Source organism: Felis catus, chromosome D3, assembly GCF_018350175.1.
Source record: "Felis catus isolate Fca126 chromosome D3, F.catus_Fca126_mat1.0, whole genome shotgun sequence".
Classification (NCBI taxonomy): Eukaryota; Metazoa; Chordata; class Mammalia; order Carnivora; family Felidae; genus Felis; species Felis catus.
The window spans coordinates 54366881-54387047 of NC_058379.1; the positions used below are offsets into that span (position 1 = coordinate 54366881).

The 20167-nt window shown below is 41.6% G+C and overlaps 1 protein-coding gene across 5 annotated transcripts in view; it reads right to left on the reverse strand.

Moving 5' to 3' along the window:
* Positions 1-248: 248 nt before the first annotated feature.
* The window catches only part of CCDC178 (coiled-coil domain containing 178), a 497365-nt gene continuing 477446 nt past the window's right edge, over positions 249-20167 (reverse strand). For all 5 annotated transcript variants that reach the window (XM_045042044.1, XM_045042043.1, XM_045042045.1 and 2 more), the window contains one exon: positions 249-2700. In XM_045042044.1, the coding sequence (XP_044897979.1) occupies positions 2545-2700 (156 nt within the window). In that variant the 3' untranslated portion in view covers positions 249-2544. The remainder of the gene's footprint in view (positions 2701-20167) is intronic.

The window sequence follows — 20167 nt, forward strand, 5'->3', positions numbered from 1 at the left end:
TGTTTTTTTCAAGCCCTAGTTCTATAACAGTATTTTAAGCCAAGGTTATCTCAAAAGCTTTCAAGGTCCTCCCTGCCCAGGCTGTCTCTGTTACCTCAGGGAACTTACATTCAGCTATAGTCCTTCTCCCTTGCTTACTCGGCTCCAGTGATCTCCATGCTGATTCTTGAGAATGCCAGTCATGCTGCTGCCCCAGGGCCTTTGCATTTGCCAATTCCTTCTGCCTGAAATACTTTTGGATATCCACAGAGCTTCCACTACCTTCAGGTCATTATCCAAGTGCCATTTTTTTGTGAGCTTCCTATTTAAAATCACACACCCTCTTCTCAGAGTCATTCCCCATTCTCCATTCCTGCTCTATTTTCTTTATATCACTTATAATTATCACTACTTTTACTTATTTTTGTTTGTTAATTATCTGTCTCCTTCAACTAGAATGTCTGCTCCATATGGACAGGCATTTTTGTCTGTTTCATTTAGTGTTATGTCCCTAGTATAGCGCCTGCTATATAACAGAAACTCTGTACATATTTGTTGAATGAATGATGGTGAATCCTACTCCCCATCTTTTTTTTTAATCAAGAAGAGGTGGGAAAGCATCCACCCAAAGTTTGTTTGGCATCTATTCAATTTAATATTAAGACATTTCTGTTTGATTGTCTGAAGAAATTGAAGGGAAAGATATGGAATGTTGTATGAATCTGTCCTCATAAAAGCCACCACAAATGGCTTCAATTAAAGATAAGGTTGACAGGTGATTAGTTCTACATTATGGCTTTTTTACGTTTACATCACATTTATTTTTTTCAGTTTTGAGAATGACATTACAAACCGGGTAGGACACTTTTAGTTCAGTTTTGGCAAATGCTTCTAACAGGAATCGTGATACAAATATTACTCTTCTCTACTTCTCTTCTTAAGATATGTTGCTGATGATTTTAGACGTCATCTCATTCACGTAAACCATTTTTAACACACACACAAAATGCCGAATCTAACTATAGCACTCAGGTTTCTAATAAAAAATGTCTCCATCAACATTCATTTAGTGTTTCATTTTTTTCTTGTTATGGTTTAAATATCTGATGTGTAATTTCTTTTATCAGTTAACATATCGTGACAGTTAAGTAAATACTAGACAAAAATAGGGACACCCCTTTATGGGGAATTAACAACTATTAAATAGAGGATGTTAATATGGTTTTTCTACACTCTATGGGATATACAACTTTAAAAGTAATAGTTCCATAATACAACATAACAAAAAAGTCATAAAGATGATAAGGATACTTATGTCCCATACCTGGAACATCTCTGGAAGTCTGGAGACCGAGCAGAGCATTCGGGGTTGGGTCGGTGATATCACAGAGCTTAAATTCTTTCCATCTTTCTGGCCTACCATTCTCAGCATAAAATGCTTTCCTCATTAAGGTAATAGATTTGAACCTGTAAAGTACACTAACTACCACGTCCTTTCCACCAACATAAGGAATTTCTTCTGTCCCTTGTTGTTTCCTCCCCTTAGAGTCTCCCAGGTACTAACAGGTGAGTGGAATTCACCAGGAGGCAGCTTACACAGAGGTGGAGAGCACGTGGGGTGGATTTAGTCGGCCGGTGTTCAAACACTGGACCTGGAACCACTACTACTCACGAACTCTGCTATCTTGAGTAATTAACTTCTCTGTGTCTGAGCTTCCTTATTTGTAAAGAAGGTAAGAGGACCTTGCTCAAATACGTTTAAAGTGTTTAAAACTGCGCATGGCCTATGATAAGTGCTCAGTGAATGGGAGGTCTCATTGTTATCTCCCTGTTACGATAGATCTCCCGAGTTCAATACCAAATCAAGACTTGGCCGTTACCTGGACAATAGAGACAATAGTTCAGGCCCAAATCATTACTGCTTCAATTATATGGAGCGTTTAGGAGTTAGGCATTTCATTTGTTTAACTGATCTGAATAATACAATATACCTTGTCGCTGCGTTGGTGATGAGGTTAAAGTTATGGTGTGAAGACTAAGAGGTATCTGGTAGACAAATGGACTGGGGTTATACCCACCACTGATACCTACTGAAACCATCAGGCAGTCAAACACTGTTCAAACCTACTACGAAGCCGTGGTATGTGTGGATCCTTTGGACAGATTGTCTGAGGAGGGAGTTTTATTTCATTTGGTGTTTCACACGTTACCTGATTGAATTGCTTGCATGTACGCAAATATGTATGTATGTTTGAATATCCACAAGCAAGTAGAAACAAGGAGAGAGATAATGAGAGGTAGACTGTAAGCCTGAGAGTATTGTCATTACAGACTTTAACAAGTTAGAGATCTGGTAGGAACTACGTCAGACTAAAATATTTGTGCAGAAACTATGGAGCGATGGATTTTCCGGAGACAGTCCTGATCAAAACAGCATTCTCTTGTTCGTTGCTTTTTCTTTTCGAAGTCCTTTGCTTGCTATTCTTGTTCCTTGGACACAGAAGTGGAGCTGATTTTACAAATGAGTGTTGCTTCTATGTTTCTTAACAGCCGCAGGAAAATAAGTCAAATCCTCTGCAGATGACACGAGAGCTTTCTTGAGAACAAACCCACCTGTCCACCTCTCTGATGAAACAACTTTTCAAGCACTTTCCCTTCATTATAAAAGTGAAAGATGGTGTTCCTACTATACATAATTATCGGGCTATCTGCTTCCTTTTTCTGTAAGAAAAGAGAGTAGGGTGTTCATCTTGTAAGTACCATTTGGTTTTAATAAAAAAAAGTTTCTCTCTTTTTAAACATTTTGGTTAAATCCTGATACATACAACCTTTAAATCACTTATTTGCCGCTGCTGGGAAATCCCCCGAAACCTAGGGCAGTGTGAAAATGAGAAGAAGGTAGTATTTTTTTTTTTAAGCAGGTGGTTGTTTTGGCCACCTTTGTTCTGTGATCATAGAGTGATACCCCTCCCTCCCATCCCATTTCCCCAAAGGATTCTAAGAAAACAGGTTAGGGTCAGTTCTTGTGGGCCAGCAGCTGCCCAGGCCCTCTTCATTCTTACAAAATTGGTATTGGTGACCTAGCAGGTTGTAAAAGTGTATTTGCTTTCGTTCTGGGAAAGGAGAGGGGATAGTCACGCATGCTCCGTGTGTGTGCATAGAGTCATGTAACCTCTGTGTGTGTGTGTGTGTGTGTGTGTGTGTGCGCGCGCAGAAATTGGATACAGAATTTGTCATGGCCTTTGTTTATCAGCAAATAAGCTGTGCCCATTTGGACATTCTATCAGAATTCTGAATTTCTGGTTAAAAACCTCTCTGCTTGAACATGTCTGTCGGAAATCACTGCCGTTGCTCTTGCCAGGGGTCATTAAATGTACAGGGAAGGAGGCCAGGCAGAGATGCTCTTCCTTGTCTTAAATGAGCAAGGGTTAGTGCAGAACACTGGCAGATGAGCAAGTTATATACAATCCCGGAGACTCCGGTCCCCCTCCTGGGGACTGCGAAATTCTATGCCACTGTGAAGCGGCTTAGAAATGAGCCGACAAAGAAGTCCATTGACTTTAACGTGAATATGCTTGAATCACACAGAAGACAAGAATAAATCACCTTACAAATGTGTCTGGTGTAATTTTCTCGTCTCCTTCTACTTCCCCCACCCCCACCCCTTTTGTTCTTTGTGGATGTTTTCGTTATCGGCTGCATCTTTTCAGAAGTCGCCTTTTCAGGATTTTTCTAAGGGTGACTAGGGTGTGGGCTAGGTGCTGCCGCAGTATGAATCTTTTAAAAGCCGCCTAAGAAATATTTAAGACCCTGGTCTGGGAGGAACGGCTCTCCCAGGCATAATTTTTGGTGCTGGTTGCAGCAGGGAGCGTATGCTGGGAGGAAAGTATTATTTTTCTAAATGGAAGGTGTCAGATGGTCACGCAATGTGACTGCATGTTCGAGATCACTGCCTCCCATCTGCAATTTGTGACGTGTGAAAGATTCTGCCCAAATGTGCTCACCAACTGGAAATCCTCGGCACTTTTTTTCCTTATCAGGAGAGACCAAGATAACCAATGGTTTACAGATCATGGATCCTATCAAATTAATATCACTGTAGGATAAAATCTGTTTTAAATACAACTCCTAAACTCCAGCAAAGTTAACTAGTACAAACAAGTTCATTCATCTGATTAAGAACCACTGCTTAGGGAAACAACAGCAACAAAAAATGAAATCTGCTTATCAGTATACCTCACTTCAGAAATAGGCTGGATATAAACGAGGATATATTTTTCCATGCTAATTAATGCCAACCATTCCCAGGACTGCAGGAAAGCAGTTTGGAATCAGGGTCCCTTTTTTCCTTGTCTGATACGCCCCCGGGTCCCTTTTTAATTAAACACAGCATAACTCAGAAAGGACAGACTATTTAGCCTTTGCCTACATAGGGGTTCCACGTTTTGAACTGAGCTCGAACCTTTGAGTTCTGTTTATTCTTGGCTAGGCATAATTCCCAGCTTCTCAGATAAAAGGGTCGTAAAAAGGCTCATAAGGTGCTTCGGACATCAAACAGCTCATACAAAACAATATCTTGATGAGTTAAGTGCAAATGAATCAGAAACATAATGGGCTAAAATTCCCTTGCTGTGCACAGGGGTTGACGGCTCAAGGAGAAAAGTGCTTGGCTGTGCAAAGCACACCTTGGGTTTCATTACCCCCAAACCCTGGGAAGGGAGTTTCTACGTTTGGCCTAAGAGGGGAGTTTCATTTGCTTTGCCGAATTCGCACCGGATAGAGTACAAAAGAGGGAAGGTCTTGCTCAGCTTTTCAATTTCTCAGTTATATCCGGTGGGGAAGGGGACAGGGCTGGAAGGAAGGAAACCCTCAGGTGAGTGCGGAAGCCGTATTCATTCCCCAATCACCTCCTAGTGTGTATTTTGCATCACAAAGCTCTCCACAATCAGTGACAAAACACAGAGGGATTACAAATTCAAGAAATGGATCACTATCACCGTTTTGTGAAGCGGCAGGCTGCCGCTGCGCAGACGATTTAGGGAGTCGCAGAGGGCTGAAACCCTCGGTGCCGAGGCGGCAGGCTGGAGTTCGGAAGCACCGCGTGACGCCTTCTCCCCGAGGAAGGACCTTCCACCACATCTCGGGGGCAAAGAGCAAGGTGATCTGCTCTCTCCCCACGCACACCGTCGCCACGGACGGGGGCCTGCCAGGCTGTCCTGGCGGGTGACCCTAGTAGGCCAAGTGCAAAAAACAACAGCAGCAACACAATAAATACTCCGGGGATGTGAAAAAGAATCTGGCAAAACCTATCCGATTGTGCTGAAGGGAGAAGACATGTGGCTACTAGGAGGCTGTTCCCCAATGACTGATCAGGAAATAATTCACGGAGAAACAGGCCTTTTACTCAATAGTGGCCCTTTGCACTGATTCTCAGGATTCCTGTATCAGTAAAGCCCTTCTCCCTCCTCTCCGCCAATCCAAATCCTGTCCCTTCTCTAAAACCCAGAGCAGGTCCATCCTTCGTGGAAAGTGTTCCCTCATTGTTACTCATTACCCAAGTGAGTAATATGTTGTGTTCTTTCTCCTCTGAACTCACTCACCGAGTTTTGTGTCTGCAACAATTTTGGCAACTGACCGTCTTCTGGTGCTTCCTTGGACTGAGAGTCGATGTTGTCTTCGTGAACGTTTTGTACATTTTTGTTTTAGTTTTCCATTTAAACTGGAGTTTCTCTGGAGGCCAGGGCTTGGCCTTATTTTTCTTGTATTTCCTTTACAGGAGTAGGGGAAGGGTCCAAGTTTGTGCCAGGCCCTGCGTAAACCTGTCAGAAGAGGCCAGGAAATGGACTGTGAGATGCTGTCTCCTGTCTGTGGCACAGGGTCACTGGTGGAGAGACTTGAAACGCTGACTGGCGACAAAGCCCTCCGGTGGGTGATAAACACGACAGATAAGAAGTAATTGGTTTCCTATTTAACCACGAGAAAAATCACAAAGAATTCTCCTGAGTATGTTCATTCTTTTGTTTCAGAGGGAGAGGATTCTTTTGATATCTCTGCCCTCTAGAAGCCTTGCCTTTACTTCCTCCGGGGGTTGGGGCGGGGGTGGGGGGGAGATGGTGTAGGTAGGTAGCAGGTATACGTGTTCCGATCGGAGTTATTGGCTGTGGTAGTTCGGAGTTTGCTATCAGCTGAGGCCTGTGGCAGCCAATATTTCTAGTTGCTGTCAAACTAGAAATCAGTCTCCTCCAGGGCTGAACCTCACTCACCAGCAGCTGTACCACACAGGATTTGTTCCTAAGGTCCTGAGTGGTTCTCAAACCGGGCTGCACGTTAAAATCACAGGCGAGGCATTTTAGAAAAACAACAACGCCTGGATCTGAATCCCAGAGATCTTGACCCAGTTGGTCTGCAGTGGATTCTGCCATCTGCCTTCTTTTTTTTTGTAGGTTCCCTAGTTTCTTATATGATTTAGAGTTGAGGCCCCCTGAGACACCATGCTGGGAGACCTAGCAGGCGAAGTATGAAGATGGTCGGAGGAGAACTTAGTGCTGATGAAAGAAACCCTTGCGACAGCCCTCGACTTTGCTTACACAGAGCCAGCACTGCTGTGCACACCTTCCCACTCTGCCCAGCACTCATGTTGGTTCTGGTCCAGACACGGCACATCTATGGAGTAGAGCCTCGCAGTTTGTTTTCCCCTTTCGTGCTGTGATGCTTTGGGGGGCCTGCTATTGCTGGAAATGTGATTTGTGGCTGGGCATGTAATAAGGATGGTGTGGCAGTACACCAGATGTGCGTCTAAGCCGAGATCTGAATCTGCTTTCAGATTTTTCAGAATCCACTGAAACCGTAGGAGCTATGATGTCTTTCTACCTATTGCTTCAGAGGCATTGCACTTGCAGGCACCTGCCATCCCTTACACCTCCTGGGCCCCGAGATACTTCAGCTCGCGTTGCTCAACTTGCAGAAACTCAACACAGAGGATGATGAACTGATATTTTAAACATGCAGAGTCCCCTCTACAGCCTTAACACCAGCTTGCGTAGGGAAGTCTTGTCTATGCCTAATCTGCGATAGTCCCGCATGAGGAAGAAGATGGCCCGGCATGGCTCCCAGAGGGGTTCACCTCCTTGCTAACGGGGAATGGAGAATGTTTTACTTGACCTCTCTCCTCTCTTTTGGATTGTTCTGGTGGCTACTACAGAGAGGATGGTGTTGGGGTAAGGGTAAGAGGCAGGAAGAGAAAAGGCTTCTTAACCACCCAGTGTATATTCATTCCATCTGTTACACATTATTCTGGACATTTACCTTTTTTCTGCCTTCTTTATACCTCCTTAGAGACGCCAGATACTCTCAACAGGAGTGTTGGCGGTAGCATTTATTGGGGGTAGTATAGAATCAGTGCTTCCTTAAAGATCAGAGAAAAGTTGAGTAGTTACCAAGTCCAAAGCATGGCGTAGAGACTAGGGAAGAAAACAGAACCAATGGGGACTAGTAGGAGGAAATAGGTTTGCCATATTCTTTCTGTCTCTCTGGAATCTTCGACGATTTGACAGAACTTCAAATATTTGTATTCCTCTGTCCCTACACCTTATCTCTTCCCATTTTACATACACTTCTGGATAGATTTCATCTACTTTAAATTGTTCAATTATGTTTTATTTTCCCTCATGATTTCCAAATACACACCTTTCAGTTTAGTTTATAGGTCCTTTCCTGAGCCGCAGACCTGCACATTCACCCATCAACTGACAAACATTGACCTCATTATTCTCCTCACTTCCCCCAAATCTGTTTCTCTGCATGTCCTGTCTCAGAAAATGGAACCATCCCTTCCAATTGATCAAGTTAAAAAACATGGGGTTTTGCTGGACTTTCCTCTCTATTATCTCATATACGCAACCACCCAATCGCCAAATCCTAATTCCACTCCTTGAATATGTCTCAAATCTACCCACTTCTCCCAAGTCTCTTTTGCCTGGACATTTTAAAGGCCTTGTTGTCGGCCAAATAATGGCCACTCACAAAGACATCCACATTCTAATCTCCAGATTCTATGAATGTGTTACCTTATGTGGCAAAAGGGACTTTGCAGATGTAATGAAGGATTCTGAGATAGAGAGGTTATCTTGGATTATCTTGGTAGGCCCAATATAATCACAAGTCTTTATAAAAGGGGAGCGGGAGGGCCAGAGAGAGAAGTGGATGTGATGATCGAAGCAGAAGCAGGCATAATGTGAGGTCATGAACCAAGGTATACAGCAAGTCTCTAAAGCTGGAAAAGGCAACCTGGAACCTCCAGAAGGAGTACCTACCTGACCCATTTCAGATTTCTGAATTTCAGAATTGTAAGGGAATACATTTATGGCGTTTTAAGTCACTGGATTTGTGGCAATTTACAGTGTCAATAGAAAACCAATACAGGCCTCAACTGTTTTCCTTCTGTCCAGATGTGTTGCCTTCTAGTTATTCCACACAAGGTAACCAGAAGAAGGATTCTCAAACACGAATGTGATCATAGCCATTCCAAACACCAGCATGCCTTGTGCTAGAACGTCTTTCTGTTTTATTTTTAGCTCCTCCTCACCCCTCTTCTGGGACAATGCAACAGCATAGGGTGTCTTCTTTGTGTGAACATGTTAATCTACCATAAACATATTCTTTTTTAAAATGTTTATTTATTTATTTACTTTGAGAGAGAAAGAGAGAGAGAGAGAGAGCAAGCACATAAGCAGGGGAGGAGCAGAGAGAGAGGGAGGGAGAGAGAATTCCAACAGGTTCCACACTGTCAGCACAGAGCTGGGCGTGGGGCTGGATCTCACCAACTGTGAGATCATGATCTGAGCCAAAATCCAAATTCGGACACTCACCAACTGAGCCATCCTGACACCACCCCCCCCCGCCCCCCCCCCCCCCCCCCACCATGAACATACTCTTAAAGCATGACATATCCACTCCCTTTCAGGGCCAAACTACACCAATAACGAAGTGGTGCCTGTAGTAAAGCAGTTGCAAGCAGAGAAAGGAGGGGAGGGACTTTTGTAGCATGATAACTCTCAGGGAGCTGCTATGGACTTTCTACCTTGTTTGAGGCCAGACTTTGGAGGATTGCTTTCTTTTCCCTCTTTCATCTGTGAAGTGGAAGAGAGGGATGAAGGAAGCTAAGAGCACCAGGGAACTTGAGAAGCGGTGTCCATGTAGGAGTAGGACCGGGAGGTACATAACTGGGAGAACAGCTGCTGTGTAATTGAGAAGGTGGCAGGAAAGATACATAGGCACAGGAGGCAAGGTGAGCTGCATGTAGATGGCCATAGAATATTAGATCCTAAATAAATTCTTTTCCTGAACATTTCTCTGATAACCTGCATGCAATTATTAACAGTAAGATACTGTGGTGATGGATTGTTTAGGTCCCATCTCATCTCCTTTTAATGATGTTAAGAGAGTATTAAGAAGAATCTTGCTTCATTACACCCCCCCCCCCCCATAAAAACTCAACCTTGTAAGATCAGTATAACAAGGCCTTTTTTATCTGGCTCCTGCTTGTTGTTTTCAAGTATTCTCTTTGTTCTAAAAAATCTATCCAATGCACAAGTTTCTCTATTCCAAGGTCTCTCATTAGACATCATGTTTTCTAAAGCCAAAGTTGGATTTGTGTACTATTTAGCAGTGTATGCCCATCTCTACAGACAGATTCGTTACACTGTATTTTAATCATCTTTTTCACCAAAGTATAAAGCATAGCTCTAGTGCATGGAGGATGTTTACTAAATATTTGCAGAATGAATGCATGAATGAGTGAATGGAGATAGGCCAGGCTGTGAAAGGCAGAGAGGTATGATGGTAGGTCAGAGACGGAGCTCTACTTTGCTAACTAGACTGAGAAGGAAGGAGACCAGAACTAACCAAGTTCCTAGAGGAAGACCTTCTACTCATACTTTCACAAAGGTTGAGATTTTGGCTTTCAAAGGTTAAGTATTTTCTGACTCTTCATTGTAATAATTTGCACCTCATTTGCATACTTCTGAGTCACATGCATCCCGTTTCCCTTTTAGCCAATAAGTAACTCAAGAACAGGAATTTATGCTTTATGCTGTCTTTGAAAGTCTACAGCTGTATTACTGTGATTTGGCTCATGATGGATGTGTTCAAGGCCGGTAGAGACTTGTAAACCAACTCCTGTGCTCTAGAAGATCACCAATTGCTAGTCCCTTTTTAATCTTGATGTTTTTTGTGAGACTGCCACATGTGAAACTACTCTATACCTTGAAGTCACCTTGCAGGTCATATACCTTATGGTCTACATTTACAGAATTCCTGCAATTTTTTCCTCATTGTTAGAAACACACACAACATTTATAGTCCTTGTGATTGTTCTTTTTTAAAAATGAAATGGTCTCTCTCTCTCTCTCTCTCTCTCTCTCTCTCTCTCTCTCCACACACATCTGGTGCCCTAAACATTGAGATTTCCAAGGAGTATTATGAATGTCAGTGCTACAATATTTAGCAACTATAGTGCTTCATATTGTTGAGTGCTTAAATGCACTAAATATTTGTGGTTTGATTATGTTTAATTGATACAGACTGAGAGTTCTGACAAATTATACGAAGACTAATAATAGTGAGCTCTTGTTTCCTGGGTATTGTTTACAAGAGAAATTAGAAAGGATAAAGGACTTGGATTTTATTTCTTCTTAGATATAACGCTGTCAAGAGAGAAAGAGTGTCGTGGTTGGAAGAACTCTGCCCTGGGAGCACTGAGTTCTAGAACAGTTTCTACCACCATCCAGTGCAACTTTTAGACAACTATCACTTTATTTCTCTTGTTCTGTTTCCTCACTAATAAAATTAGAGTATTGGCCCCTTTCCAGTTTTAACAATTTATGATGAAGATAACTGTAACTCAGTATATATAATGCTTATTCTGTATTAAATAAGATGGGCAGAAAACTGCATGAGATTGCTATGCCCAATGATGCCCTCTGATCCTAGAGAGTAAAATCTAAGAACCCTAAAACAATACTGGGGCTGTACCACTCTCATGATAAAAATGAAGCTATAATCCAAATAAGTTCCTGTAAATAAGAAAGGGGCATCTACTCAAGAGAACAAGGGAAAGCCAATTTCTTAGAACTATTTCCTGCAAGATTAGAATACTCTGAACTCAATTTGCTATTGAGGATGGACTTTTAAATCAAAACAATGGATTCCCATGGGAATTAATACACAACTTCTGACCTAACATAAACATTCTAAGGGCCACAAGTTTCTCCCTAAGGTGCTGATTCTCTTAAACATTATTTAGTAGATGCAAATTGGCAATTTTATAACAGTCTTGAACCTAAGTCGGCCATGATCGTTTTGCTCTTCATCTTTTGGCATTTGGCATTGCTGTTGATCCTAAAAGAAGACATCATTACATCTGTAAGTCAAGGTAGGGATCGAAGGAGTCCTCCAACATGCAGGGCAGATGGTGAGATGTCATGGTAAAGTCGATGTGACATCCACATGGATTAGGTCTGATGCCACTGAAGCTCTATAAGAGCTATCAGGAAGATAAGGGTGCTTGAAAACTGCTCAGTGAGAGAGAAAATGTCAACACACATTGAAAAGAGCATTTCAAGGTCTTTGGTGGAAATTATTTTATCAGTGGGAGTGTTTTCAACTCCATCCCACAACTCCCAATCAGTGCAATCTCAAAATCCCTCCAACTTTTTATGAGGTGAGGAAAGCCATCAAGCAGATGAAAAACAACAAGGCATCTGGAGCTGATGGAATCCCTGCTGAAATCTTCAAATCGGCTGAGGAAAATGCACACTATGGCTCCTCGCTCTCATCTTGAAGCTTGAGAATGATGAAGAAATTCCAGATGACATCAGTGATGCTGCAGTTGTGACCATTTTAAGACAAGGACACAAAGATAATTGGAAACGAACACCCTCATGCTTCGCTCACAGGAAAGTTTCTGCTGAAGGGCATCCGTGACCCTTTTTGAAAGGTACACAAACCATGCTTAATATTTAACTTCAGTTGTTCGTAGGGTGTTTCTTTCTTCCTTCCTCCCTTTCTCTCTCCCTTCTTCCCTCTTCCCTCCCTTCCCTTTTCTTTCTTTCTTTCTTTCTTTCTTTCTTTCTTTCTTTCTTTCTTTCTTTCTTTCTTTCTTTCTTTCTTTCTTTCCTTCTTTTTCTTTCCTTCCTTCCTTCCTTCCTTCCTTCCTTCCTTCCTTCCTTCCTTTCATTTTAGGTTGCACTGATACCAAACACTGCAAGCCATTGCAGATGCCCATTGTGTCATTATTATATTGTTGTTTCCACATGTGTTTGATCACGCCTAGACATCTGTCAAGTCAATGATTGCCTTATTCATCTTTTTGTCTCCATACAACCAGTACATAGTAGGTGCTCCATAGATGTTGAATAAATAAATGAATTTCCTGGATGTCACTAAGAGTAAGATTAGTTGCATACCTATAACATTTAACTGATAAATGAAAACAATTGTTGTCATAGTGCCTCGGCCTCCTCTGGCCACCGTGGCAGAAGAGCCACACCCAAAAAGATGGAGTCAGATTGCACATGGGCACCGATGGCCACTTTCCTTTATTTGCTACACGAGTGAGGGCAGGTGGTAGAGAAGCTTAGAGAGACTGGAGCTTGAGGTTTGTAAAGGATAGGAAAATGGGGATAAGGAAACTTGAAAGCCAACCTTTGCTTTGGTTGCTGCTGACCTAGTTTCCAACCGGAATTGAGCAGTGAGCTTCCTCAGGGTCATAATGAGCAGTACTAACATTCTCATCCTGCAGAAGAGTGAGCTGACATGCAGAGGTTAATTGGCTGGTCATTCCCAAATTCAGAGCCAAGCTCTGATTTGGATATGAAGTTTGCATCTCTCTGCTCTACCCCGAAGCCGGAAGGCCAAACGGAACTGGTCCACAGAAGCTACGTGGGGACAGCGTGGGTCCTCTCTCTGCACCACAGACACAGAGATAATGCAGTGCACTATGTTAATTAACACTTAAAGCTGATACAGACGAAAATAAACAAATGCGCACCCATTCTGGTTCCACTTCTAAGACCTCATCCCGAGACCGTAACACAGTTTGTTTTACAGCTTCCCCGGTCACGTGAGAGCCAGCATAATGAAACCACTCTAATCTCTATTTTTCTAAAGTCTGTGTAGATACAGATGGCTCTGTTTTGGTCTCTGGGTTTTATTCTTATTTTGCCACAATTTTAACCTTTTATGTATCTCTTTCTGTGAGATATTCTCACTGTTTCCTCACTGCCTAGAGGCTCTGAGAGGCTTTTCATTTTCATTTCCCAACAGTTGTATCAGGTTGTTCTTCAGAATATTTGGGATTTTTAAAAATTACGGAAGATGTATTGTTGCTGTTACTGAGGATCCTGAGACACGGGGATGCCCTTCTCTGCTTCATGAGAAAGTTTGTATCAGCTGCACTTTCTAACACTAGAGGTTGAAGAATAGATGCTTGATTTTCAAAATATCCGTGGCAGTTGTGCCTGGGAGGCTGCAAATAGCTTAGGAAGGGTGTGGGAAGATATCACCTCTAGGATGTGTTTCCCGCTCAAGGAAGAAAGAGAGACTATGAAGTAAAGAACAGAGTCATAAAATTAAGAGGGCTGGATCTGACAGAGGTTCTGAAAGAGAAAAAGAAAAAAAAAACAGGACATTGTCAAGCCTTACAATTCAGAAAAAAAATGGCAACATATAAACAGCTTGCAAAGCGCAATATCCAGTCTCATCCATTCGGCACATTCTGATCACCAGCCCCCAGCTTCCAGTTGCAATAAGAGAACAGACACATATAAAAATGACCAAAGCATCCCCCACATGTTTGCATAAATGTGGTAAGCAGCTCAGAGGAGGGATTTAAGAGGACTCTGCATTGTTCTTGGAGTCACTCAAGCTTAGCAAGGGTAGAATTCCATCTGTTCAGTTCAGTCCGGTTCAGTGAACTGGGTCACTTTCAATGGTTCACTAAATTCTGACTATCTAAAAATTACAGTTAATGTGTTTTAAAAATCTTGAGCTATATGACAAGAACACCTTATTACTTGTTCTTCCTTGCCCTTGGGTTGATCACCTTGGAGAGTGGGTAAACTGGAGAGCCTTCCATGAGATGGGGGAATTGGGTCCTTGTACCCCATGTCAGGTACTATCAATAGCTCTCCATTAAAACCAAGAAACAAAACTCATTTTCTATCCCTTACTCGATCCTCTCCCTGACTGGAGTCTGGAGGCTGAGGTGACTATTTCTCACTCATGTGTGATCGATCTGGGAGCATCCTCTCTGAGGTAGAGGAAGGAGACAAGCATAGAACTAGAAAGCAGAAAAACTATTATAGAAAAATAATTACATGAGGGAAAAAAATCGTAATTCATGTTTCAGGGGTAAGTGTGAAAGTCTCGAAGCTTAGGTTGCTCAGGGAGATATTCCAGGCTTTTGGCTTGTTCAAGAAGGTGGTTTTTACCCAATTCATATGATGTAAACATTTCCCAGACTTCTAAGAAGCTGTGAGCAAATCTAAGACAATAAAAGATTTGTGTCCCCTGGATCTGTGATGAGTGTGTTGATTATTCTATGAATAACAAAATAAGCTTCTTATCACAAAGCCAAGATAGTTTTTTATCTTGGGTATTATTCAGGGGGGTGGGGACTTGAGCTATGTAGGAAATACCTTTATGGACAAGATGAAAATGTCAAGAAGTAGAATGAGAAAGAGGGAATGGATTTTTTTTTCTGTCATTGGACTTGAGTAGCCTTGTTTTATTCTCATGTCACCTTTGCATATTAAAAATATATCTTGCCCCTCCTGGCTTCTGGTCTGCGTGACTTCCAGTGACAAGGTCCTGCTTGATATGTCTGTGTGACGAATCATCAGTGATGGACGAGAGCAGCAAGAGTTGAAAGCAACACCTGACATTTTCAAATAGGAAATGACACAAAACCAGACCAAAGACAGCAAGTTTAAAGATGACACTCTTTCCAAAGATAGTTTTCAAAAAGATAAATATATTTGAAATAAATTGATTAAAATTGGGACCATGGTTACTGAATAATTATGGAGATGATCAATTAAACCTATAATGCTGATGGTATTTTTACTTTTCTATTCAAACATAACTAGCGTGAATTTATTTGTTCGAAATGAAATTCAATTTTTAGAGGTCTAGATATGTGGGTGTAGAGGAAGCGATCCGCATTTGATTCTTAAAGGCACAGGTGTCTTTCTAGAGCATGACAAATTGTATTATTTTTCCACCCAACAAGTGCTGAAACATATAGAGAGCAGAAGACAGGGCACTTCTTCAGGCTTGCCTTTGCACAAAGTGGAGGTACACAGTGATTTGCTGCTGTAGGCTCAGTTTCTCAGGGAAGGGATTGCCCCCACCTCTAGCCTTGCTTTGCATGGTTTTCTCAGCTGCCAGCTTGGGAGGTCTTGTCCACATGCCTCTAGAGCAAGGGCTGTGCATGGCTGTGGTCCTTCCTTAATTCCCACTGGGGCTGCTAGTAGCACAGAACATGGCAGAAGGGCCTCTCTCCTTTGATCTAATTACTTAGCTGGTCTTCCCAGCTCTCTCTGATTGATCTAACCTATTCCCTGCACTTCCATCGTGGGCATTATTCTCAAACATTAATGTGGTAGAATCTCTCTGCTTAAAAGTCTCTGTAGCTACCTATTGTCCAAAGGATAAGGTGTAATTTCCTTACCAGACATCCATCCCTTCATTATAATATTATTCCAATAACATTCTGAGTTTCTTCCCAGATTCGTTACCATTTCTTGAGTTCTTGCTCATCTTTTACGATCCACTTAAGTCTCCTCTTTGGAAGACTTCTGCGATTACTCTACTTGGCCCTTCCATTCTCTTCTGAATCATACCATGGATGCCTCTGTGGGAGCAGCTGTCTCAGGGTATGGTAATGATGTGTCCATCTTTCTTCCTATTTCCCCATCTAGACTGTGTTGCAATCAAAAACAAGAATGCACCCATGCCTAGCACGGTGTTTAATGCTTGTTGAAAAAAAAAGCGTTTAATTGAAGGGAATTTTTAAAAATGTGATTTGTTCTGTTTTCTGTTCCGGCTCTCCACTTTAATATAGTTCCAAGGTACTATCTCTGTTTCTGCTATTTGCATTTCTGTTACTTTCTTTCATATTATTTATGAATATAGGTTTATTTGAACATGGACTTGTTTACTGATTTTCTCTATTAGTAGAATATGATCTCCATAATGCCAAGGATGCCATATTTTTTGTTTAGAATGTATCTACCACTCCTGGCTTTGCCTGCTCAGTAGGTATTTGTTGACTAAAACAATGAATGAATTAACGAATTTTCCAGCAGAGGATATTGGCATTACAAATAGGTTACTTTCAATTATTTCGGTAATGACTAAAAATTGCTTTCCCCCTTATTTACTTTCTTCTTGGTTTTGACGATTCTTTCTACAGTTTCCCTACTGTGTAAAACAAAAAATCTTGCAGCTAGAAAAGAATAAAAATGAGTGAGGAATTTACAAAGAACCCCTTTTACATGATGACTATGGAATCCTTTTGTGAATGGTTGAGTTCCCTCAGTTCATGCACCAGCGATTACCCCTTCTCCTTTCTCATGCTTCTTTTTCCTACTCGCAGGTCTGCCCAAAGCTGCTGGCTAAGCCGCCTCAAATACAAAGGGGAATTAATATTGTAAGGACATTTAGAATTCAGTGCCCACTCCACTGTGATGTTTTAGGAAATCAAGGCAGGGTTTCAACCCTGATAGAGAATGGAAATCTCAATATACTTGGATTTAAGCCCATCATGGTCAGGGCTTATTTTAGGAGTCATTATCTAATAATGCTGTGAAAACTGAAACTCTAAAGCAAATAAGGGTCCCTGAATGTTCACTTTCCTCTTTAGCCCCATGTTAATAATAATAATAATAATAATAATAATAATAATGATACTTGGTTTGAGTCAAGAGAGAGGAGTTAGGCTCTAATACTGAAGTGTGTGTGTGTGTGTGTGTGTGTGTGTGTGTGTGTGTAGCTGCAGGGATGCCCCTAAGTTAGATGAGTGGCTTAATCCATCTGATAGATGCTTCACTGTGTAGTTAAGGGGCTCCTGTAAGTGACATGCCATCAGAAGGAAGAGCTTAGCAATCACGACTGTCCCCAGTAACGTTGTCCACTCTAGTTTTGGCTCTCCAGAATGGGGTCTGCTACCAACACACCGTCTATCTTAACTCAGAAGCTGAAACAGCTCAAAACCAGGAAACACAAACTCATAGATAGAGCTCATTTAGTGTCAATATAGGTTCCTTCATCTTTATGAGATCAGCTTCTTCACTGAAATGAACTGGATGGTGACAGTGGCTATTGTATGGCTTGTTGGGAGAATTAAGTAATGTGTAAAGTGCTCAGCCTCAGTCACTGGCACACGACAAGAAAAATGCTGTTACCACTATTACCATTAGTCCTGTTAACTGGTTAGAACAAACTTAGGTTATCTTTTTCTCTTCTCCACATGCTCTCTCACGAAAAATAAACAAACGCCAGACTCTAGCATTCAGAACCACTCCTTAGTGGCTGAGAGCACAGATTCTGAAATCCAGCTATTTGGGTTTGAATTCTGGCTCCATAACTTACGGGGTGGGTAACTTTGGGCAAATTATTTGGCCTCTTTGTGCTATCGTCTCCTCCTCTATAAAATAATGGCAAAGACTGCACCTTTTTCCCTGGCGTGTGATGAGGAATAAGTAACTTATTTGAGAAGCTTGGAACCGTGTATATAGTAAATATGTAGCACCTGGTAGGATCATTACTAGTATTCTTGTTAACACTGAAGTCACTTGCAGAGTAAGGAGGGGGACTACATCGTATAAACACGCTATAGAATGTCCACACAAATCTCCCAAACTATACAGCACAAGGCAGCCAGCTGCCCTCTGTTTCTCTTCCAAATCTTCAGAAGACTCTCTTCCCACTCCCAGGCCGAATCTTCTCCCCTATAAGCCCTTCTTTTTCCAGGCCAGAGGCTTGTGAATGTGTAAACTAGCCTAATCCTCGCTGCCTTCCTTTCCTACAGAGGAGCAGAATGACTCATTCAAACTACTAATAAATATACAAATAATTCCTTCTAAAAGAGGGCCACAGCTGTAAATCCTTTATACATCAATAGTCTCTCTAGATCACATGATTACATTAATGATTTATCCAAATACCTATCACCAAGGCTGCACATTGGCTCTTTGGCTCCTATTTCTAGGGTACAAGTCCTCTGGCTTAGTCATGTCTAGGTTGGAAACTGGTTGGAAACCAGCAATCCATGCCACTCGCCTCAACGAACTCTAGTCCTATGGCTGGTAGAACTCTTGTTCTTTACAGGATTTATGTCTTAGTTTCCCCCTGACTGTGGATTCTAAGACTAGCCCTTCTAGCTCTGGACTTTATTTCAGTTCTACAGCTCGAGTCCTATCCTTGTTCCTTACCCTTTGAGAGAGAACACGATGTCCTTGTCTGAACTCCAAGGACACTCTTCTGCTCTTTATGCTATCAGCACTGAGGGAAACAGAGCCCGCTAAAATGTATTGAAAACCAGTGTGTCAGATACTTAATATGTATTTGAATTTCACAGTGACCATATAAAATAAGTTTTATTATACCTTATCAGATGCAGAAACCAGGTCTCAGAGAGGTTGAGGGACTTGCCCCAAATCACACAGTAAGTAAGTAGTAAAGATAGTATTTAAACCTGAGTCTGTTTAACTTTCACAGACTGTGTTTGTTTCTTCCATTTATCATGCTGCTTCATTATTATTAGAAAATGGTGTTTAAAATTTTAATGTGATGATTGCATTTTAATTTTATATATAGTTTTTATACTCTTCTCCTGGGGGTAAGATTATGAATGGATGGAAAAGAGTAATACCACCATGTCCTGACTATTTTCTCTTGTCTCCTCTCTTTTCCTTTTCTCTCACTCTTCTCTACTTATTACCTACATATATATATATATATATATATATATATATATATAGACACTTATTAGATACCATCTAATATTTACTGAGAACTTTATGCGAAGCTAACGAAAACCTCTTCACCTTTTTCAATGTGACAGAAACGTAGAAGCTTTATCCTTGTCTTGGGATAGTCAGTGACCAGCACCGAGCAGGGCCAGCATTTGGCAAAGCCTCACTTCCACACCTGCTTTGTGGCCTAACGCTCCAGCTAGGCTGGCCCTGGAGGTGGGCACTGTCACCCACGGAGCTGTGCCACGATAGCCAGTGTTCCTGCAAGGGCTGGTCAGGGAAGGTCGCTTCTGTACTCAGCAACACAAACTCCCCACTGGGCTTCTCACTGAACTCCTGTTTCGGATTTGAGAGGCAGTTGTAATCTCAACTGATTTGCAGAACAGAGATGTGATGATGAATACTAAAACCCTTCTCCTTGGAGGTTAGCTATTTCTTCCAATCGTCTTATTGGTTAAATTTTCAAAGAGGTGCCTGTTCAAGGACCTACCTCTCCAGAGACGTCAATCACAAGTCTGCCATGGTACCTACCATTCCCTCTACTGGAGTCACTTATCTTAATTGTTTAAGTGGTATTTTTTCTTCTAAGTATAGTTGAACATTTATTAAAAATTTACATGGAAACTCCATTAATATGTTATTTGAAAGGATTGCACATGAATATGAAATATCAGAGGGCAGGATAAAAACTCAGGAGACACTTTGGGTCTGTTATAGCTACCTGAGCTTCTGATTAAACAAAGTCAAGCCTGATGTTTGGAAACAGGCAATTAATGGGGGGGGGGTCGCTGTTATTACTGTATCTTCTTTCAAATTGTAAATTTCAAAAACATACCTAACAGAACATGTAACTACCATGAAATGGGGCTCAGAATAGTGATCAAAAATGTTTGTTGTGTATGAGTGCATGTACATGGAAAGGTAATTTCAAAAGTGGAATGTCTATGATTGGTTGCAGAAGCCTTATGCACACTGGCTCCCTAGCTCCTACACACAACTTTTCAAAAGAGCATGAGAATTGGAAAACCCACTTAGAAGAATATCACGATATAGCCAGCAGTAAAGAGAAGCCTCTGCAGTAGTACCCTTCTCTAATAATATTCCATTCTTGTGTCCCTTTCACTCATAAACTGCCTAGCCAGATGAGAAGA